Source organism: Zerene cesonia, chromosome 8 (genome assembly GCF_012273895.1).
Source record: "Zerene cesonia ecotype Mississippi chromosome 8, Zerene_cesonia_1.1, whole genome shotgun sequence".
NCBI classification, from domain to species: domain Eukaryota; kingdom Metazoa; phylum Arthropoda; class Insecta; order Lepidoptera; family Pieridae; genus Zerene; species Zerene cesonia.
Window position 1 is genome coordinate 6,434,053 of NC_052109.1, and position 23,192 is coordinate 6,457,244.

Sequence of the window (23,192 nt, forward strand, 5' to 3'; positions counted from 1 at the left end):
AAAAACTCATGAGAAAGTTATATATAATCATACACATGAAACGTAAAAATTAAATGCAAAATCACAAATCCCGTTTCAACTGAAGACCCAATTAAAGAACACGCACGTGTCTACAGCTCCGCGCTCACGGCGATATATCCCCACCGACGTTTATCGACAATGTCGATATAAATCGTCCCATCTCTACAGCTCCGGGCTCCTTGCTCGAAATACCAATAACGCTTGGTCAAGCGCAACTCAAAGCGTGGAACGTACGGTCTAATTTGCGCTCGCTGTGTATTCTAAGCTCGCAAAGGAATATTATAGCGGGTGTAGGTACGCTACACGCCCGCCAAGATCCCGCTCACTGTACACATGGTACCGTTGCCGTTGACGCTTACGTGTGAGAATGGCGTTCGAAAATTCGAAATTCGAAATTCGAAATTCGAAATTTTCTTGGCGCGTAATTTCGAGAATAACGTTAGAGCACAATGCATTCCATTATTATTAATGGTTCGTTAAGAATCTTATATAATTTGTTTGCGTGTTATGAAATTATTGCTAAAAATAGTAAATGTATCAATTAGTATTTAATTCAGGGTAAGTAAGGAACTCTACTAAGAAACGAATTATGAATTAATTTTAAATACCGAAACATGCCACTGTGAACTGTAAATCATAGAAATGAAATAAATATTTCAGAGATATTCGAAACTTACAAAACAATATAAAACAATAAAATCTACGTTATACATTTATGTATGATCGATTATATTATGTGACATGTAGTTACTGAAGTATATTAAGTATTAGTAAGACGATATAGAAATCGGTCAAATAAATATCGTTCTTCGTCGTAGCTTAATTATTCAGTATATTTAAGTTCTTGTAAATACCATTTGAAAAAATAACGAAGACGGATGATACATTTTTGTGTGAATGTTTATGTAAAATTAATAAAACAAGGAAATGAACGTTTCTACAACACTATGATGTGCTTTATGCTAATTTAGTAACCATTATGTCTAAAAAAAAGTCTGAGTGAAAGTTGCCTATAAAATAATAGTATTAATAAATGAATAAAATCTTTTTTTGCCAAAACAATGCACCTTACATAACTATGTACATTGCCTCTTAAACTAGAAAAACTCTGTATCTTAAGAGCCAACGCTCCTCCTTATAAATAAATAAATCCATATTTAATGTGCAAGCGAAAACAACTATTTATGATTAATTACAAAAACAAAAATAAATTAAGTGCTACAGTGGATTATTACGTAAAAATAAAAAAATTTAAATTGAATCATTGAAATGAAAAATTGAACACCAAGTGATCATTGTCGCGGGTCTAAACTAGTTTAATAAGTGCGAAAGTGAAGTCCCATGACCCCTAATGGGGTATGGGACAGATGATATAAACCTGTTTTAAAAAACGATTTTAATTATGGACCAGTATGTGATCAGTCTTATGTGTCCTGCCAGACTGAGAGAACAAAATATACGTTACTAGCTTATGCCTGCGGCTTCGCGCGCGTTAAATTCGGATTACATTAATAGAATTTGCTGGGTTGATAAAATGAATGGGATAACTTATATTTGAATGATTCATAATATGCTTAAAACCCCTTAATCTTTTACCCTTCTAAGACCCTTTAATTTTAAAAGTTCCATAATCACCCCGTGAAACATGTACGTTGTATAAAATATGAGCTGATTCAGGTGCTGCTAAACAACGATTTAAACGAATTTCTCGTACAATCCTTAAATATCACAGACGACCTCGCGGCACATAACCACTTCAAATTGAAATAAAACAATAACACCGCTAATAAAAGAATCTCCGAAAAGAAAACTGTGAGCGAAAGTGCTTAAAGTTTCAGTGAAAAGTGAAAGTTGGTAAAAGTTCCGCGGGCCGACTTTGTTTTCACAACTTTTGATTCAATTTATGGGACGGGGGTGTGGGGTGGCCACCCCGCAGGTTATTATGTTATGCTGTACGATTATTTCGACCTAGGCACATTTAAACGTTTGTTGTTATGTTTAAATGGGTTTGTGTTTATTTAACATTTATAATAATATTGCTTTAGTCTATGACAGAAAAATAAACTCGAGATACAAAGATGTGTTTAGTACTGTCTCATAAAAATCAGTTTATCACTTGTTAGTTGTTACCAACCAAATTATCACTATATATTTTTAATGTTCATTCATTTTTTTATTGATACTTACAATTTAATAACATTACAAAAATATGTTTAATTTAACAATTAGCCAGTAAAGGATTCAATATATTTTACAAGAGAATTGATACCTAGTTAGGGCAAATTTGAAAATCTTAAAACGCTTTCAACAAAGAATGCAAATTATAAAAAATTTACCACAATATGATCCGGGTAACCAACAATAAACTTAATAAGCTTGACACCCACGGAGATGATGGAATTTCGTCAGAACAAACAGATCTTTTAAGTTAATAGAAAGCTTCTAAAACACAAACTAGGCGATTAAAAAAAAAAAAACAAATGCGAGTATAGCCATTGTATGTAAAACGAAACAAAATGAATAATATTTATTATAAATGGATAATATAAGAATAAATAATTATTAATTAATTTATGTTTTCTGGTTTAAATTTTAATGCAATATCTCAAACTTGACTTATTACAATTTTTAGAATAATAACGAAGTTTTGGTACGTTTTTTTTCAATAAGAAGTCGTTAAGCCTTATTTTATCGAGTTTTACTTATTCATTCTCAATTTTAAGTTCATATACATATTATTAATATTAATAATAATAGACCCAAGAAATAGTGCATGCACTATTACAATCCAATAAATATAAATATAATTTATTTTCATTTAAAAAATAGCAAAAATAAGCCATCCTGAAGCATAAGCCTAATTTATATTTCTCCAACCTAATATTACGAGTAAATACCTCTCAAGTATAATTTCCAGATGTTTCATTCCAGACTTGAGTTACGGGTTATGCCATCATTAACACCTTTCACCATCTCACGTTCAAAATTTATTAATAAGTTACATTTTGAAAACAGCGCCATCTATAACGCTATCGAGAACTACATACTGAAGCTGTAGAGTGTAGGCAGCGTAGTGAATCCATTGCAACTTTAAATGTTCCTTGTAATGCGTTCGGAGGGCGTGTTATACAAAAATATTTCGCGATTTGTGTAAATGTGTACCTAAACGAGGATTGATAAAAGTTCTACGTAGTTATTTATTTATTCATTTAAGTCCTTGAGAGTCGTTTCACATACAATCAGTTCAGAAATCTTTAAAAAAATTGTTATTCTATATCCGCAAATACTAAATCGATAATATAGTTTTTAAGTTTATTCGTTAAATGCAAAATACAAATCTTTCCTTTTTATGATATTAGTTTAAAAGATTTGAATGTTTACTGACTACCGAGTAGGAGGACATTTTTTATGTCAGGTCAATCCAGTCGGAGTAAGCAGCGGTTACACGCATGAAATACAAATAAATCTATTGATGAATTGGTTACAGCCCGAAAGATTAATGTCCCCCTACACGGCTATCATCCGCCGCAGCGGCAACCCGTTCGAGCTGGCCCACGTGCTGGTGTCATGGCTCGCAGGCGCCGGCTACGACGCTTACGTGGTGGTGGGCTGCGCCAAGCAGGACGTGTGCCTCGCCATCCGGTATCGTACCACTTGCCCGGAGATTCCGGATGAGACTGAGGTAGGCCCAGGTTTTTAATTATTTGTTGTTATAGCAGTAACAGTCATGTCTTAAAATTTTAGCTGTGTAACTAACATAGCTCATGAGATGCAGCCTCGTAACAGACGGATTGACAGACAGACAGACAGACGGAGAGCAAAGTATTAATAATTATGTTCCGTTTTATACTTTGGGTGCGGAAACCTAAAAAAAATTGTATATATAAGACTATATCTCCGTATTATATCTATCTATATATATAAAATTCTCGTGTCACAGTTTTCGTTGCCATACTCCTCCGAAACGGCTTGACCGATTCCTCTGAAATTTGGTAAGCATATTGGGTAGGTCTGAGAATCGGCCAACATCTATTTTTTATCCCGATATTCCTACGGGATACGGACTTACGCGGGTGAAACCGCGGGGCGCAGCTAGTACATATATATTATCTTATAGGTGATTGAAGAACCACCGCCTCCAGAGGAAGAGCCTCGGTACCGTCTCGTGCCTATACCAGACATGACTTCCAAGTATTGCAGGGAAATGGAGAAAAAAGAAGCGGAGAGGAGGCAAGCTGCTTTGGATAAAATTGAAAATGAACGCTTAAGGAAAATTGCGGTAACTTTTAACTGAAATAATGAAGTCGAAAAATATCATGGATCTCTTCCATATATCAACATTTAAAGTAAATAGTACACGTTTTTATATGACCTACTAATTATTAATTAATTATAAATATATGCATTCTACATAAGTGGAATATAATCAATTTGACTCTTAGCCTTTTAGTCTTTAGATTTAAATAGATAGGTTTTATCAAAAACCTTGCTACATTTTTATAATATACATACTTTAATCACAAATACAACCTTTTTTTAATTTTTTTCCAGGAATTAGAGAAGCCACCGCCAGATGAAATTGATGGTTGGCGCACACATGCTTGGGTGCTCGTTTTGCCAGGTTTCCGGGGGGTGGAGGAGCCGTTTTTCATCGAGCCCAGTGAAGGAAACAGCCACCCGCTGGGGGCGCCGCAGTATCAGTTTTTGGATAGTGTTTACAATCATGAAAATTATTATGTGAGGATGTGAATAAAATCTAATATCAATATATTTTGATTTACATATAAATGCATATTAAAATATATATTAATTGTGGATGACCAAGTGTTATTGAAATTTGTTGTAAAAGTAACTGTTTAGTATTATCTGTGATCTTGTTTCCGGTTGTATTTGTTAAAATATTTGTACTTTTTAACGGATGACGCGCTAATATTTCTCTCATGATTTTCGTTCTTGACAAGAAAAACGCTACAGCGACGAACAGAAAATTTCCAAACATATATGATAAGAGCTATTTACAAAATGGCAGGTTTTCGTTAAACTAAAACGTCAGATTCAAAAGATATGTTTATCAAGCTTACATTAAATTGTTTACTGCAGGTGAACCTCCAAAATTGCGAGAACGGTTTAGGTACCCTGAACTACGATCTAGGTGACCTGAGCTGCTGGGAACACCTTCTGGCTGGGGAACCATACTTCCGCCGTCAACTAGTTGGTATCGACCTGGCTGATAAGAAAACCGCCTTCGAAACGGAGAAGCACTTGGATGTTCCCTCTAGTTGGGTTGAAAAATTAGATATTACCGCAGATGGTATGGCGAATATTCCTGTTCCATTAACTACTAATACTGTCATACTTCAATAATTTCTGCTATTCCATAAAGTATTATATTGCCTGTGACCACGACTAACACCATAATAAATTTGATATATAGTTGTTTAATTATTGTGAATTTTCAACGAGTTATTATCTTTTTTTCTAGATTTTGAACAGCGGTACCCCGGCAGTCACAAGGTGGTTCACTACAAGAAGGTTCTATTGGAGAAATTTTCACCTTACTCTCAAAGGGACGGCATCGTCAAGAGAATCAAGATTTTTGACGATTATGCTCTAACCGTTCCACTGTTAACGTAATTTGTTCTTCCGTGTATAAACTTCAAAAAACATTAACGTGTTAAATGTATTCTCTATCTCTGGAATTTATAATTTAAAATTTATAGTACAAAAGCATTACAGATATTCTTTTCATTACGTATGGTGGGGCAATACATCCCTCTACACAAGCACTACAATAGCATCCTTCTATTTCTCCTTCTTCTGTAGGCGTGTGGGACCCGGTACGAGCTGGCCCAATTTGTGCACAAAAACATGCATCTATCGGTTTCAGATACGAATGGTACAAAAATAGAGTTGACAAAATGGAAACTATGAAAATGGATCATGTCAAGCGAGAAGTGAGAGAAACCTTCGCTGTTGGTAGAAGAGACCATTTATTAAGTTAGTATTTGATGTTTATTAAATTATTTAATTATATAATTACATCATTTGCTGTATAGATAAAATGTACATAAAAGATGAATTGCTCTCGCATTAACGAACTGACACCCATCTTAACCTCCAAGCTCGTAGCATCCTAGCTCAAATGATCTGAAAGTTATCAAATTTTGCTTGATGTCCATCCGAAAAAATACTGTTTATGTATATTCTGAACTTGTCATATTATTTCAGAGCACCTATATTCTTTGGACGCACCCCTTGTAACAGTAGAAGGAGTGAGGACGCTAGAGTTCAACTACTACGCCAGGATCGACCACCTTTCAAAGCTGGTGTGCACGCCGACTACTTTTGATGAATATTATACGGATAGATCTGACAGGTTAGTGTACATCTACATGGCACGAAGAAAGAGTATTTTTAAAAGATATTGCCAAAAATGGTGGATGTTCTCAATTCGACAGTTTTTTTTTTGTTTGGTCCTCTATAACTCCGTGCTAACGCAAAGCCTGGGTAAGCGGATACTTTATAATATTTCCAAAGAAAAGTAAGCCCAAAAAAAAAATGTTTCTTTTTTTATATCAATTAGCTGTTTAATGTAATAAGCTATGCTATGTATTTTGGTCCTATTTATATTACTTAATAGCAAATGTGCATTTCAATTTTTGTAGTATTTTGCTTTATTTCACATTGGTAACTGCTGACTGTTTCTTTGTCAATTGATACATTTGCTCTTTCAGACTTGAAACCCGCTTCATAATATACAGTGAACCAACTAAATCCGAACCTAAACGTCAAGTGAAAGACATTATAGAGACATATTCTAGAAATGACGATATCCCAGCCAAAGAGGATATCTGGAAGAAAATTTTCCACATTCCAGAAGAAACCATCGAATTGCTCTATCACTACGCGTACAATTTTGTCACGAATAATACTAGATTTTTTCTGAAACCAAATCTCGCTGAGACAGGCGGTAAAATCCTATTCTATCCAGAAAAAACTTCTGGATACATTGTAAGTGTGTTGAACTACACTTTCAATTCATAAAAGTCGTAAATATTTCTTAATTATATTATGAAATAAGTATATTGATAATTTCAGTAGACAAAATGTTTCATTTCCTTGCTAATAAATAAATTATTTATTACAATAACACAGGCCGATCCATGTGCCAAACCACCTCGACCGTTAGACGTGTACTATGCACTCTGTGACAATATGGAGTGGGAACACAAAAGCAGGAAACACATCCGCGACAGAGAGACCGATATCAATGGCTACTTGAAAACGCGCCACAAGGAGCTTACAGAGCCAATGTTGTACGTCGCATTATTCGATACGGAGAGAAATGAGGCCGCCAAAAAGGGATGGAAGGAGCAGGTATGTTTATATTACTTGTATATTTGGATGTGATAATTATTATTAAAAAGTATTATCTGTATCCATTTGTTTCACTGAGATATAAATAAATAAGAGGGGAAAATAAAAAATATTGTAGTAAATATCAGTTTTGTTTCTCGTACAAATCATTTCATTGCAGTAAAAACTAAACGAGTATAAATATGAAAACATTAATTACTAACATTTTGAGAAATTCCAAAATTCCATATAACATGCATGATGTATTTTTAGGAAGCTCAAAAAGCAGAAGTAACAGAAAGAGAAAAAGAAGCAGAAATAGATCCTTTGGCGCCATATTTAGCTCGAATGTTTGGATCAGGTCACGGTACTGGCGCTCCAATTACAATCAAGGAAGCCACACTGATCAGGGAACAATGTATTAACGACTTTAGAGCGAAACAACTCGCTCGACAGAATCTCGTCCAAGAGAGGTTTGATAAGGTATACTTTGATTCTTAATCATTTAATTGTCTCCGCTTTCGTCGAGGTTAGTTTATCATAGATAATGCTTATAACAAATTCATGCACTCTCATATGAAATTTTTATGTCTAAAATATACGGGTGTGTCTCAAGGAACCTCTATTGTATCTAACTTCCATTATTCCCACTTATGTTTTAATTGCCTATGAAGCTGGTCTTTATGTCAATCTATATATTTTTTTTCTTAATTTTTCAGTTAAACAGTGAATACAAAGCAAAGCGCTTATGGTATTTGGCTAATCAATTTATTTTGACGCCTGAGAAGGAAAGCGTTTATTTCGCAGCAAGGTAAATAATATTGATATTTAATAATATATATAAAATTGATACATGGGTTCACATTAATTGCTAAATTATTATTCCTTTTAGTAAGTTTGCAAATAATTCTTTTTAGTTCCATTATATTATATGCAATAATTGAAGCTTTTGTTAGCTTTAATCTATTTCAAAATTGAAGATTAATTATATAGATTTGTAATGTAATTTTTGGTTCTAGTGCCGAGTTAGCATTCAAAGTACATACACTTGAAGTACGTTTGACACGACATAGGGATCTGTCGGCGCCAAGGTATCAAATACTTGAAGAATACTTGGAGAAACATCCCTTGCTCAAGGAATATAACCGAATGAGACATTATTATCGAATGAAATGATGTGATTTATATCGTAAATAGATTATTTTAGAAATATATTGTTTTACGGTACGTTTGAAATATTGTATTTTTTTTTCAACACAGAAAAAATCTAATCTAATTGTATGTCTCATAGTCAAAAAGCTACGTATATACTCTTGATCTAATGTGATTTCTGCGTCTCGGAAAAGTAGTATCTATGTCCAATAGTACACTTGAGTAGACAGAACTTTGTAATTATTGTATGTTTGTGTTTGTGTATATAATATGTATCAATAATAATATCCTACTAATATTATAAATGCGAAAATTTCTAAGGATGTGTGTGCGTTTGTTGCTCGCAAAAACTACTGAACCGATTGCGATAAAATTTGGTACGTAGACAGCTGGACAACTGGAATAACATTTAGGCAACTTTTTATCCCGATATTCCTACGGGATTCGGACTTACGCGGGTGAAACCTCGGGGCGCAGTTAGTATATAATATAATTGATAGTGATGATGTGTGATTCCGCCGTGACCGTGAGCAAACACGAGCTGGGGCATCTAGTTGGCAAGATACCGCTGGGGAGGGATAGTCCTTCCAGGGCAATATACAATATAATATCCATTTAATATTCAATTTGTAGGTTAATATTTACATTTTTTTTTTGTTTTTATTAAAATTAATGTAGAGAATAATGAATGACAAAATAAGACAACGTTCGTCACAAATATTTTAATGTTTCGGTAATATCCAAGATGGCTGCGGGTGGTGTATCCCCGTGGACCAGTCCCCCGCGCCCCCCAGCAGGTTGCCGCGGCCGTCGTGCGTCGCCAGCGCGAGCCGGGACAGCTTGTTGGCGAGGCGCCGCTGGGGAGAGTCCGGGCGGGAGAGCGGGGGGAGGGATATGCTGCCCGAGTCTGGAAATATTTTTACAATGGAGCTGGTGGGTCGCCTGATGGTAAGCGCTACCACCGCCCATGAACATTTGGAAAGGCGGAAGGTCGATTGTAGACCTTACGCCTCTACAAATGGATTGCCGACTTCTAATTTGAAAGGTTTTCAGAAAGGATTGACAAGAGGAAGGGTATGCAAAAGGATATGGGTCTCCGGCTCCCCCACTCACCCAACGAAACACAGTAGCATGCCACTGCTTCACTGTTATTTCCCCAGTGCGAGCTACACCAATTCGTACCGAAGAGTGCTCGATTCCCATATAATATAAAAACTCTTAGACGGGTATCAAATTCATTCGGGCATTTAATTTAGTTCATGGTTTGGAAACATGAAGCGCATTGAGTAAACACGCTTTATTTAACAAAATTATCTCACCTGTCTATACAAAGCAAATTATATAATCCTGCCGATCCTAGTCCGAATAATAAGATAAACTCATGAAATTATATTATATTGTCACGGAACCTGCATACGTGGACAAAGCTTGTAATCAATTTTGCGATTAAAATGACTTAAAATCGCGTCTAAAGAAGTCGGTTACATACCAACGTACAGGTGAAGCTAACAAAGGCGCATGAAAAAATACTAACCTTAATTGTCTCTGAACTAGAATGAACCTAGTTGACCTGTGAATTCCGTAAACTAAATAATATTTTTTTATCACCAGTGTCACTCACCTGAATGATAGTCATAATTAGCGTGGTCACTCGGCGTCTCTTGGCCGAGTCGCTTTCTGTACTCGCCCGCGAAATGCTCTATCAGCGTATCCATCATCACGGCTTGTTTTGAAAACACCTGCAAAATAACAAATTCTATACGAAAAAAATAAAAATACTCATGATTCTAAATAGCTTCTATTCATCATTCATCATAATTCTAAAGTACTACGTCTACTGTCTTGCATATCAGGATGACTATCACCAATTTTTGATGATCCTCTCCATCTGTCACTTATACCTGCAATATCTTGGAGACCCGTAGACCATTTTCCACCACCATAAACTGCAGGAACAGGCACGGCAGACAGTCTTCATTGTCGTCTGATGGTAGACCGATGTCCCAGGATAGCTCCTCATATAGAAGGCCCAGTAACACCGTCTATTGTAGGATAGGTAGATGTCTGAAGAATCTGTTTGTGACTTGACTAAACTATTATTTTTTTTTTTATAGAATTGGCTAAAAGACAGTTTTTTTACTGGGATTGTTTTTATATACATATTATAGGTCAATCTTAAGTGATTTGTTCAAAAGTTTAACAAATTTATGAAGGTGATATGTGTGGACATTTTTATTTATGGCCATATTATACAAAATCCAACTTAGATATAACATACTAGCTGTCCACAATTTCGCTGAGTAGTGAAAAGAAATTCCCATGGAAATGAGACGTTTCACATAGCCTATATCACCCCTCCTATAGCCTCTTAGCTCCAGATCCAAAAATCATATCATGTAATCGTGACAGAAAGACATAAAAACAAGCGCACTTTCGCATTTAATTTAAATTTTCTCTAATTCGTAAAGTTATATTATTCTGCATATTCTAGAACATATAACCTGGTTCAATTGAGGCTTAAAATGACGCAAATCTGACGGATGCGAAGAGAGAAAAAGACTCTGTATATTTTTCTCATACTCACACTTTCAGTATCGTCAATAACGTAAACACCATTGGAATTGACAGCGACCAGAACTGGTATGTCTTCGTGAGTGAGCAAGCTGGTCAGACTTCGGACTGGCTGCTCGATCTGACCTTGGAAGAACGCAGCGCTGGAAATACAGTTCTAAGATGATAATTAGAAGGAGTATTTTCATATATCACTGTGTCTTTATTTTGCAGAAAAATTCCATCCAATGTGAACCTTTAGTGTCAAATTAGTGTTTTATATTTTTGTACCCCAAAATTTCTAATGGAAATTTAAATGAGAGATTTTTAGTGGCATCATCATTAATAATTAAGGATTTTTTTTTACCGTTCAGGATATAGGTATAATATTCATGCGAGCTTCTTTCAATATTCAAACATTTAAATTTGAACCCACTGATAACTACTAAACTAAGACTTTCATTGTTTATTCTTGATGCAAGTAAACTTGGATACAGAGTTACAACCAAGTTTCCTGGATGGATGGATATTTGTTGGTGGTCATTTGGTTCTGTTACCATAATAGTGAGTGGATAATGTGTGGATAGTGAGCGAATAAGTGTGTGGGTAGTGGGCACTCACCCATAAGTAGGCAGTGTTCTGGTATGAGCGAGGTACTTGTGGCGCAACTTTCGTGGCGGAGCTGCTGGTGGCCTTTGGGCCTGCTCCAGTAACTTAGCTTCAGGGCTACCCTTACGACCGGCGGGTAGTAACCGCGCCCAACGACCAGAGCGCGCGTGTTTGGGGAGATACTTGTCTTGGTTTTCCCTGATAACGTTCTATTATTGTAATCAGATACGTAAACAAAATGAAAATTAATTAATGGAATAATGGATTTAAAATTTTTTGTGTGGACGAAATTGATGACGTAAAGTAAATAACAAATGATACATTGTAGTAAAAAAAATATTCTGAGATGACGTGATGAAGAAAATTATTATAAAACAATTGAGACTCTTGTATAAGAAATTTTCTGTGAAAATTTAAATTCATTTAACTTTACTTGAGACTAAAAAACACCCGAATCCCTATATCCATGTACCTAAAACTCACCTAAAAAACTTAGCAGTGTGTCGATGTGGGTCATATGGCCCCAGCTGTATGCGCGCCTGAAGGCCGCCCAGCATCAGAGCTTGAGCGCTCTCTAGCGGATACCGCCCAGTCACCACGTTGTGTCGCGCTTCCTCATATAGCAACTCTTGGATACGAGAATCCCTGAAGAGTAGCGCCTTTTACCTTAGGGTAATCTAGTTTATGGAGCTAATGAGTGCCTTATTAAGGAATTAAATAAGCTTAAGACCAGACTAAGTTAAATAATATTAACATTATAATGAAGCGGGTCAAATATGCCCAATGATATTTACTGTGTTAGTATTGTTATTAAATTAAAAAAGTACTAGACATCTCGATCAATTGAGCTATTTATTGCAAACTTAATGAAAGAACACGTTTTCTTTTAGTTGCACTGTGCACTGTTTTTCTAACAGCAATGATCGAAAGAATGGTAAAATTATTCCTCATATAAGAAAACCACATTTATATATACAAATACAATATTTACATAAACATACAAACTCAACATTTATATAAACAATTTGACTTATTATAGGAGCACTTTTGAATCGTCATAAAGCAGTTTCTACAAAAATAAAAAAGTGAAGTCCCGTGTCCCCTACTGGGGTATGGGGCAGATGATATATATCTGTTTCACTGATCGATTTTTTTTTATGGACAAGTAGGTGATCAGCCTTCTGTGTCCTGCCAGACCGAGACGGTTTTTTTTATTGCGCGTCTCCACCCGGAATCGAACCCAGAACCTCTCGGATCTACGCTCACGCGTTAACCAACGAGGCGGAAAACAACAAAAATACCAGATTCCTAAAAATATATAATTTATATCTAGTTCAGTATCGTAGTACTACACGTACTTTATCCCTTCCTCCAAATGCTTAGGAAAGAACACATTCCTCTGCAATCTGAGCGCGGGTTGGTCTCGCGAGCGCCGCGAGTCAGACGCGTGGCCGTACCGCTGTAACAACTTCTGCCAACCCGCCCATATCTTCCACGGACAATGGTGCGGCTTTAATTGGATTTCTGGAAAGTTCTGTGCTTTGAGACTAGTGGGAGAATTTAGCACAGTTTCTCCCTGATCTCCGTATTACTAGATCCTAATGACTTACACGTTACAATTTAGGTCCGTAACGAGAAAAGTTATTGTGAAAAGAGAAAACGTTTTTAATTTTTCATATATGTAATATTTTCACACAAAAGCAGCTGGACGGATTTCAATATTTTCTCACCATAAAAAAGGTTTATCATCACTGAACCACATAGGCTGATTATCATTTGTGAAGCCAAGGCGAACAGCTAGCACATTGTAAGTTATAACTTACTAGTTTCGTCGTTTCGTCGCATGAAAGATAGCCTCGGGGTTTTTCTCGCATGTTCTCGTTCCCGTGGGATTTCCGGGATAAAAATGTTTTTCATATCCTATGTCCCTCCCCCGGTTCTAAGCTACCTCTGCACAAATTTTCAGCCAAATCGGTTAATCCGTTCTTGAGCTATAAATAGTGTAACTAGCACCACTATCTTTTATATATATCTTATATCTTTAAACGAGCAATTCTTGTATATATATTAGATATTCAATATTTAGTAGAAACTTACCCAACAGAGGACTGCACATCCACAACGCGAACACATTAGCGGCAAGATTCCTTACGCTGGGTGTATTTAACCCTAACTCCTCTGCCGATAGTACGGCGTTGAGGAACCTAGATGCTGTGACACATGATGGCACTTCTTCCGAACTCATCTCCACCATAACGGCCACTCGTGACATTAGATACACGCAAGTAACTGGGTTCGAGGTACCCGTCGAAGATGATGCTGTACTGCCTGATGATCCTGGTAATAAATTCTTGGGTGCTAGAGATCAAATTTTTGATAATAAATCCCTAAAAAGCTAACCACGTAGACACATTAATTATTACTTAAATTTCACTATCTGTTTATCTCACTAATGTCTTCTTAAACCAAAATTTTCATTCCTAGTGAAAGTTGGACACTTAAATCTTTGCTTAGATATCTAACTACTTATTTATACTACTATAATTTTATACACACACATTCTCGTAAATAAGCTAAGTGTTTTCTTCTACTAGTTTGTGGTACTCACCAGGTAGTGGTGGTGAAATGGCGCTAGACGAGCTCCCACCACTGGTGATGGGTTCGGTGGTACTAAAGGATCCTGCAGCTATGCTACTGGAACCCGTCTGGTTTGAACAACTACTTAGGTTTGATCCTGGAAGCGAAGTAAGTCTAGACTTATAATTTCGTATTCATTCTTTTTTGTACATAGAGTATATAATTATAGAGAAGAAAAGATCTTAAGTAAATAAAAGTGTAAGCTTAAAGCTGTATTGTATACTCACAACATATTTTGTAAGGATTTCATAATCAACTTTATTTAAAAAACCTGCTGGCAAATTTTAAATACGTAAAATCGTCTAATTGGCAGTTAGCTATATCTATCTCTATCAGGTTTCACCAATGGACGTAGTATCCTAAAACCCACTTAATAAAAAAAACTAATAACATACAAAAAATCATATCGTCATCCAATTAGACACATCTTATGGTCACCCTATTACACGCGAGTGTGCCTCCCACATTACCCCTCTTGCTTGCCTAGCTTTTCATATACCAGTTTTCTGTTACATAATGCCCATTACCTTAATATTTTTTTTTCATCAAAGATTCATAAACTATTCTAAAACCCACCCATAACACTTTTCTCCAAGGAATCCGAACTATTGCTCTCCTTCGAGTCGGGCAGTGGCTTGTGCGAATCGTGTTTGTCCCAGTCATTATGCCGGCCCAAAGGGCTATAAGACAAGTGGGGCAACCTCTGGGACACGGAGTACAAATGCGCATTCACTTCAGCTTGGAGTTTCTGACTTTGCACTGAATAGTATTCTTCGCGTGATCTGAATTCGCTGGAAATTGTAAAACGATGAAGTTATTAAAACACAATTTATTCATTATATTATTAACCCGACGTTTCGAACACATTACAGCGAGTGTGGTCACGGGGAGACTGACATTATATTATAATGAATAAATCGCGTTTAAAATCCGTTAAAAAGTTTTTAATTTCTAAATGTATAATACTCGCGTAAAATCAAACACAAGAAAATACTATATTAAAACACAGTTAATAGTATTTAATTATTATATTTAATTTTGTTATTTTTGTTACGATTTCATTTATAAAGTAGTCGTCTTATACATCATTATTCATTTAAAAAAAACATCTAATTCGAGTGGCGAGTAACACAGGACATTTTTTTTTCTCGGACGAACCCTGGCGAAGCCGGAATAAGCGGCTAAATGAATATGTTGTTAAAATTAATTAAATAACGGTTTTCGTATTCATTCTATATTAAATTTACTATGAATTATCCCGAAAATTAGATTGTGTATACAGGTTTCAAGTAAATATTTACATTAAAATTATTACTTACTTGTACTGATATTCTGCTTGAATGGGATACCCACGTCGAGAATAATCGACTGGAATAATTGTAATATAATTACCACTATTTTGTACATTAGGGCTTTCTCCGTAAGTCCCCATATCTGATTGGTGTTCCATTTATATATTATTTTTGTAATAAATTTACAAACCTCATATCATAATACCAAAACATAGGTAGGTACTTACTAGTGAATTATTGATTTCGCGCCATCGTCGTGATTGCCAGTCATCAGATTCAATAATAAATATTTTTAGTCACAAACTCACAAAATTATTATATATATTTAAGCTGAACTAAAAACTTTCAAATAAATTAAAAATGTAAAATTTTAGAACAGAACTGGGAAATAGGGGGATTTATTCGTTAGACACTTAAAAGTTAAAATATCAATGTCATGTCCCTAAGCAATCTGTGCCTTTAATGTGACATCTTGTTAACATTCAACTGTCATTTGGCCAATCTGATGTCATGGAGTTTTGTGTTTACGTTTTGCGAACGGAAGCAGCTGTTCTCGTTTATAATTTTTCAGTATGTGAATGTGATATATAAAACATTTTTAACATTCCTCTTTCCTAGAATATAGATAATTAGAAAATTTACGAACTTTTCGGTAGTGTACTAAATTTAATTTAGAAGAGGTAATGAACTTTACATGAAAATTTATCGTACCAAGTATAATATTGCATGAGTAGTATCTTTTATGTATCTAACACAAGATAATTATTATTTATCGCCTAATTAACACAAATAATATTAGCTTGAAATAAAACATTCAGATTTTTACACGATTTATATAATTTACGTAGTCAAAACAAATATTTTCTTTAAGGGTAGGTTCTCATATATACATCTAATGGAGGCGAAATTGAAAGAATATAGAGCGTTAAGACGACGTCAACAGTTTGTTGATAATATAAAACAAAAATTGGAACATTCTAAAGAGAAAATTGTTAATTTTTTAGTTCCTAAGCCAAATATGGGAGAACGAAATGAAGAAGAGGTTGTTTTGGTAAAGTGCATCTCCCTTAATGTTTTATATAAATCATTTTTCTATTTGTGATTAACCTCAGATTTTTCTTATAAAGTGCATGTATAACCTGTTATTTATTATTTTAGTTGGAAAATGAAGAAGATACATCAATAAACAACACAAAAGCATTATTAGAAGAATCTGTTGATTTAACATCTGAAGTCAGTGAAGTTGAATCTATTGAAGAGAACCAAGAATCCTGGCGATATTGTATGATCAAATGGACAATATATGCAATTATCTGGTTGACACTATTCATTTACTTCTTGAAACTGCAATTTGGTGCTGTTTTCTTTGTAATATCAGTTCTCATTGGCATTTGCCTTAACACAAGCACAAGGCCAAAGAAAAGGGGTGAAGTGTCTGCATATAGTGTATTTAATAAAAACTGTGTCAGCATAGATGGTACGCTAAAAGCGGAACAGTTTGAAAAAGAAATAAGATATGGCGCGGGTAGTGTAAGAACATTTTAAATGTGTTATTATAGGCTGATGTATGTAATAAACTAAGACAAAACTAAGACTTTAATGAAATAGTTTTATTACAGCAATTTATGTTGAATACAAGTTTGTTTAGATAATTTCAGTAAGTGATATTTTGTATGCTGAAAAATAATTGCCTTTTGAAGTGTTGAAACTTAAGTTTCAGTATCACTTTCAAATCAGATTTGCTTTTAATCTATATGTATATATAAAATTCTTGTGTCACAACGGCTGGAATATTCATGAAATTTTGTGTGCATATCGGGTAGGTCTGAGAATCAGCCAACAACTAATTTTTAACATCCCTAAATTATGAGTAAGGCAGAACAGCGTTTGTTGGGTCAGCTAGTGTCAATATAAATGAGGAAGTTATGTCAAATTCTTCTTACCAAATTAAATCAATGTTTTGACTACCACACTATGTACCTACCTATAAGTTTTAACTTATTATAATTTATTTCATACTGTATAATTTATAAGATTTGTATTTATATGAAGCATTAAATGTTTTTCTAAATAAAACATGACATCACTTAATTTTTGGTTTTAATCATCACATAAAACAAATAGACAAAATCTCAATATCATATACACAACATAGTTTAATAAACACTTCTAATACTTAATCTATTGGCAGAGTATATACATCACAATGCTTAGGTGATTGGATTTACGTAATTTTTTGTCTAATAACAAATTCTTTATAAAATACAGGAAAGTGTTATGCATATTGGTATTTAGTATATTTTCCAATAGGAGAGCTCTATAGTTTTATTTCAACAAATTTTTATATCAAGCCTGACAAGGATATTCATGAATGGCATACACTGTGGGTCTAAGCAACTCATGCTAACAAATTCTGTAAATTATGATAGGAGTGGCAGTTACCTGCATGCCCGACTCTTCGTACTGGAGATTAAATATTTTGAATTTATAAATTCATGAGTATTTGAGAGCGACTACTATCTTATGTTGACAGCAGTTGAAGTGGACTTTTCGTGTTACACATTAAGAATCTCACATTTCCATCCAGCCTTTTGACATTCTTGATATCTCACGGCTGAAATTTATTTGCTACTAATTTATAGGAGAATGAAATTGCTAAAGGTATTACCAAAAATGCTCACAAATTCGAAGTCTCCTCACCATAGTACCGTTTCCTAAACTCTGGCACATCTATTAAAAAGCTTAATATATTTAGCAATGTGTTTAAAAATAGTCCCAATTAAATTGAAAGCAAAGTTTTATATATTTATCAACGTGTTTAAAAGTAATCCCTAATACCGTTCTTCTCCTTTTCTCTTTTTCTCCTGCTAAAATAGTGAAATGCCTTTACATATATAAATACTAGCAAACCCGGCGAACTCCGATTCGCCACCAGATGGCTGTATGTGAAAAATGATTTTCCCGCTTTTATGTTGAAATTTTTCCTAAATGTTCTTGACTATAAACCTCACAGAGCTCGAGACCTTTCCAACTAATGCAAAACCATGGAAATCGGTTCGTGCGTTCTGGAGTTATAGCGTCAGGAAGGAAAACCCGACTTATTTTTATATAGTAGATAAAATGACTTGCCTCGGCCCTCGAGTGGGTTATCAAAATTGCAAATGTAATTGCCTAATATCAATAACAATAAAAAAATCCACCAAGTAAAAAGGATGAAAACATACACTTATCTTTTCCAAATTAAATGCATATTCATAACCGACTGGCAGAATATAAAATTTTATATTTTATTCACAGTTTTGAATAATAAGGTAGGTACACCATTAACATAACGATTGACAAACATACAACAATTATCTATAGATAATCACAAACGATAACAGAATAATTATTGTATAAAATCCAACAATACAACAACGTTTTAGTCACATCCGTTACATCCATTACATTGTTATGTAAGGTTGGTTAAAAAGATTTAATTTTCTAATTACAAAGTCTGCATATATTTCCAAAAACTTTTAGGGCTGATGGCAGCCAATGTCATTTCATATTATACAACCAACCTCAAAGAATTTACCTGTATTGTAATATTAGTTGACGCTTTTAGCTTCCTTTTTTTAACGTGTCATTCAAATTACATATTTAGCATTGAGTATGTATTTAAAGCGATGGGGGAGGCATATCATTGTTAAACATAAAAGTAGCTAAGATTGTGCATAAATAATTTGAATACATATGAATAATGTTTAAAGGAAACGATTCAAAGGCTACAAATTGTTCGGCGCTACACATTCAATTAAAACACAAGTAAACATTAAAAAACACTAAATTTGAGCAAAGGAATTAAACGGAATGTAACAAAATTAGTATGAACTAAACCAGTATGAATTGTACACTTATAAAAAAACTAGGGTACAAAATAAAAGCACAGCTAGACTGTGCTGAAGTTGAAATAACAGATAAAGAAAAGCATATGTAACGGAATGTTGGTATTATTTTATTCTTAAGAAATAATTTTTATTAGTATAATCTAATGATCATTTTATATAATGATTAACAAGCTTCGTCATACGTCATGTATATTATAGTTATTAATTTTTATCACAGAATTAAAATAGATATTGTATAATGCGTGAATACTTAACATAATTTCTATGAAAAATTGTACTGTAAATATACTTTTGCAAAAATAATCACAATAAAATGTATCAGTATGATAAATTTTTTTCTCTTATATTTAGAATAACCTACATTACCTACAGCTATTTACAATGGCACACACATTATTTTACGAAGGCGGGTAAATGACACAGCCCATAAAATGAAAAATTGATTAAAACAGTTATAATATCATAGAGGTAAAGACTAAAGCTTGAGAAATTATGAGTAATCTCCTGATCTGTTAAATCGAAATTACAAATCCTTTTCACCACAGAAAGCCACGTTATCTGTGGGTGTCATATGCTATATTTTATTTCGTTTTTATCCCGGGCAAGAAATGCGATGCCCGGGCGAGCAGCTACACACAATCAAGTCAAATTATAATTAATTCCCGCCTTCGTAAAATCTAAATTTTTCGCATCGTATTTATTTAAAGAAATATTTGACGTTTACTTAAAACTATAGACCTAACGTGACAAAAATTGTTCTCATTCTTCTGCCATATTAAATCATTCTTTCAATATAACCCTCAATTATTCATTAATTAATTTCCTTCCTATTAGTAATCTATATATTACACATACATATGTCATTACTAATGAAATTGAACACTATAAGGCACCCGAGTGGACATACGTTTTTAGTCAATAGGTTGTATGTAAAAAAATAATATAAACTATGTAGATTAACACATCTCCAAAATTTTTATTATTTATTGCCCTGAAATTCGCAAGAGTTTATCACCTGTGCTTGTATTCATTGAAAAGATTTATTGAGAAAGTTAATACTTATATTATCTTACACCTCTATTATCATATAGGCTCAAAAGTAAATTTAGTATCCCCTATATCCCTAATTTTGGAAGGACCTGACAGATTAGAAAAAAAAAAAATTTAAAGATAACAAAAGTTGAAAGCAACACCTGAATTCCTATAACTTGTCATGTAAAAAACAAGCATCCCTTATAAGGGACATAAGGGACATTTAAAGTGGGTTAAAACCTTTTTCACCTAGAATTAACCTTGATGCACGATGCATACACCAAAACCAGCTCGATTAAATAATATCAAGGTTTAAAATGCAATAACTGGTTTAGCTAAAAAGATATGACACGATCAGGAAATAATTTTAAATATTATGTCAATACTAAGCTTATACTACTTAAATAGTTTTGTAATTATAATAATAAAAACTTAAACACATTAGCTTAGTGTTAAATTATCAATGCAATTTTCATTTATAAATGCAATTATGGAACGAGAATGGATTTAAACATTTGTCAAGATAAAAAAGCAGAAATAAATTAAATCTTACCTCTATGAGTTTAAAAGCGAATATTCTTTGTACTACGCTAATTAATAAAACCTTCTGAATGCACTTAAATAAGTTTTGAACTTTAACCAAATAAAGAGTATAAAGAATACACATACATACATACATATATAGATTTGGGTGTATTATGAAAAAAACATTGTACTTTTCATGACTTATGAATTACAAATTTATAAAACTGTCGAAATTTCACGAATTTCACTGATAATACGACATTGTTTGATTTTTTACATTGAACGGTATTTTTGACTAGGTTCAGCAAAACAAAGAACAAAAGCTTCGTCAGCAATTATTTTCTCATATTGAGAAGCAAAATATTTACAAATACTATTTTTACAAATGGCAATAAAGTCTTATAACTCCGACGGTTTATTCATTTGTGAGATGGCTGACTTGGTGTTTTTCATTATCTACACACCAAACTATACATTTTTATTCATTGATTTGAATGCTTACTTTTGTAGTTATGTGAAGCTTCTATTCTTAATATAAAATGTACAAAAACTTTCAATTACGCTTAAATCACTTACTACTTACGCTACGTTTTAACATTACAACAATTTTTATAAGGATATTTATACTGTGATTGTCATTGTCTGATGTCACACATGTATAAAACCAAACGTTAAACGCTATTGAGTGTGCGATCTCTTAAATACATTACTCAATGGAGTCCAGCAGAAACCGGCGACCGGTACGAACGGGTTGACATCGGTTCTTTTCGCGTCTGGCAACAAAAACACGACGCTCACAGCTATGATCGCGTGCCATAGAGAATGCACTATCTTATAATTTTGTTCAGTTTGTAAAAACGCGTAACAAATCAAACCGACGGTCACCAAAACCACACCGAACGGCAGATACTTGGTGTAGTACGATCTGGGGTACCTCATGCACTTAATTTTCCCATAGTCCACGTACCACGACAGCAGTAGTACAAACACGCCCACCGCCACTGGAAGTAGGAAGGCCACGAACGAATGCATATTCCAGGTGGTCAATAGAGCTATGACGATAGCCCCGATCAATTGGAGAAAGGACCTCAATTTGTCGCCAATTATGCTCATTGCGAGGAGGGTAACCCAGAACGACATGAGGCCACAGTAGAAGTCCCCAAATTGCAGGATGTTACCCCTCGTAATGCAATAGGCAACTTGGGCTGGAGCGTCGCACGCGTGGTAGAAACTCGAAAAGAACATGGTGAATGCGTACATCATTGCCTCGGTGAAATAATACCGAATGCTAGCGACGTAAATGGAGAAGAGAAAGAGTAAATTGCTAAGAGTAAGAAGTAGGACGGACACGAGCATGTACCCCTTGCTGTCCATTCTCGATGCGTCTGAGCAGTCCCAACCTGAAACAGTGTTTTGTTCTATAAACACACGATTTCACCGACAAAACAAACGATGTTTTAATTGCGTCCAATATTAATAAAACAAAACTGAAGAGTTTGTTGGAATGCGTTAATCGCAAGAACTACTCGCTCTAATTGAAAAAGAAAAATAGTTTTGAACAAGTCCATTTATCGACGAAAGCTAGAGACTACTTGACGGGTGAAACCGCGGGGCAAAGCTAGTACAATATGATACGCTGAATAAAATGTCTATGTATTTATATAAACATCGTTTATTTTGTTGGTGAAATTCGTGCCATATATATGTATATGAACACTTAACTTTGTTATATTTTGGGAACATATGAAATTTTCACTGAAGTTAATCAATTCCTGCAAGTTTAATCTTACTAATATTATAAACGAGTATGTTTGCAAGAATGTATTGATGCTTCTTACTCTTTCACACGATATCCAGAGAACGAATTTTGATGATATTTGGCAGTTATGTAGGTAGCTTATGTACCCGATTAGCACATAAGCTATAGAAATATTTGCTTATGCCTGTGAGTTCGTCCATTGTTTTAAATTCCTACGTAAACTTAGCCTTAACTAACCGCCCTTCAAACAGATAGGTACAGGAAGTCGAACAAGTTTTAGCACGAATTGGGCCAGATCGTACTGAGGAAGTACCACACCTCCACAGAAAAACCGGCCTGAAATTACTATTACATTCATATTACATGCTA

At 34.4% G+C, this 23,192-nt stretch overlaps 4 protein-coding genes across 6 annotated transcripts in view; 2 read left to right on the forward strand and 2 right to left on the reverse strand.

Annotated features, from left to right (window-relative positions):
• The first annotated feature begins 2,870 nt into the window (after nucleotides 1-2,870).
• Nucleotides 2,871-8,603, forward strand: LOC119828509 (dynein regulatory complex subunit 7). The gene is made up of 12 exons (XM_038350677.1): nucleotides 2,871-3,703; nucleotides 4,139-4,300; nucleotides 4,573-4,758; nucleotides 5,122-5,332; nucleotides 5,504-5,651; nucleotides 5,909-6,018; nucleotides 6,250-6,397; nucleotides 6,756-7,032; nucleotides 7,177-7,398; nucleotides 7,651-7,860; nucleotides 8,097-8,188; nucleotides 8,397-8,603. Exons 1-12 carry the CDS (start codon nucleotides 3,395-3,397, stop codon nucleotides 8,551-8,553), a joined length of 2,232 nt encoding a protein of 743 aa, XP_038206605.1. The 5' UTR covers nucleotides 2,871-3,394; the 3' UTR covers nucleotides 8,554-8,603.
• A 648-nt stretch (nucleotides 8,604-9,251) lies between these two features.
• LOC119828586 (FERM domain-containing protein 8) lies at nucleotides 9,252-15,822 on the reverse strand. Its single transcript, XM_038350791.1, has 11 exons — nucleotides 15,645-15,822; nucleotides 14,902-15,116; nucleotides 14,297-14,422; nucleotides 13,786-14,025; nucleotides 13,047-13,212; nucleotides 12,172-12,333; nucleotides 11,701-11,886; nucleotides 11,114-11,243; nucleotides 10,431-10,571; nucleotides 10,151-10,268; nucleotides 9,252-9,436 (listed from the first exon to the last, which is right to left on the reverse strand). The coding sequence occupies exons 1-11, from the start codon at nucleotides 15,773-15,775 to the stop codon at nucleotides 9,252-9,254; spliced, it is 1,800 nt and encodes a 599-aa protein (XP_038206719.1). The 5' UTR covers nucleotides 15,776-15,822.
• Nucleotides 15,823-16,110: 288 nt separating this feature from the next.
• LOC119828771 lies at nucleotides 16,111-17,678 on the forward strand. Of its 3 annotated transcripts, none has more exons than XM_038351017.1 (3): nucleotides 16,111-16,187; nucleotides 16,494-16,668; nucleotides 16,776-17,678. In XM_038351017.1, the coding sequence occupies exons 1-3, from the start codon at nucleotides 16,123-16,125 to the stop codon at nucleotides 17,160-17,162; spliced, it is 627 nt and encodes a 208-aa protein (XP_038206945.1). In that variant the 5' UTR covers nucleotides 16,111-16,122; the 3' UTR covers nucleotides 17,163-17,678. The 3 variants fall into 3 exon arrangements, with proteins under 3 accessions (XP_038206945.1, XP_038206947.1, XP_038206946.1); XM_038351019.1 differs by having other exon boundaries at nucleotides 16,111-16,297; nucleotides 16,489-16,668; nucleotides 16,776-17,677; XM_038351018.1 differs by having other exon boundaries at nucleotides 16,111-16,297; nucleotides 16,776-17,677.
• Nucleotides 17,679-19,747: 2,069 nt separating this feature from the next.
• LOC119828788 (post-GPI attachment to proteins factor 6) overlaps nucleotides 19,748-23,192 on the reverse strand; it is a 9,143-nt gene continuing 5,698 nt past the window's right edge. Inside the window, exon 4 of the mRNA XM_038351043.1 lies at nucleotides 19,748-22,464. Within this exon, the coding sequence (XP_038206971.1) occupies nucleotides 21,743-22,464 (722 nt within the window). The 3' untranslated portion in view covers nucleotides 19,748-21,742. The remainder of the gene's footprint in view (nucleotides 22,465-23,192) is intronic.

Coding starts and splice junctions, on each gene's coding strand:
- LOC119828586 (XM_038350791.1), bottom strand. CDS start 15,775: ATGGAACACCAATCAGATATGGGGACTTACGGAGAAAGCCCTAATGTA. Junction 12,334..13,046: donor CATTTGGAGGAAGGGATAAA/GTACGTGTAGTA, acceptor GCTACTCTTCAG/GGATTCTCGTATCCAAGAGT. Junction 10,572..11,113: donor TTATTGACGATACTGAAAGT/GTGAGTATGAGA, acceptor ATCCTACAATAG/ACGGTGTTACTGGGCCTTCT.
- LOC119828771 (XM_038351017.1), top strand. CDS start 16,123: ATGTCATGGAGTTTTGTGTTTACGTTTTGCGAACGGAAGCAGCTGTTC. Junction 16,188..16,493: donor TTCTCGTTTATAATTTTTCA/GTATGTGAATGT, acceptor CTTTAAGGGTAG/GTTCTCATATATACATCTAA. Junction 16,669..16,775: donor ATGAAGAAGAGGTTGTTTTG/GTAAAGTGCATC, acceptor TTATTATTTTAG/TTGGAAAATGAAGAAGATAC.
- LOC119828509 (XM_038350677.1), top strand. CDS start 3,395: ATGTTTACTGACTACCGAGTAGGAGGACATTTTTTATGTCAGGTCAAT. Junction 6,019..6,249: donor TAGAAGAGACCATTTATTAA/GTTAGTATTTGA, acceptor ATATTATTTCAG/AGCACCTATATTCTTTGGAC. Junction 7,033..7,176: donor AAAAAACTTCTGGATACATT/GTAAGTGTGTTG, acceptor ACAATAACACAG/GCCGATCCATGTGCCAAACC.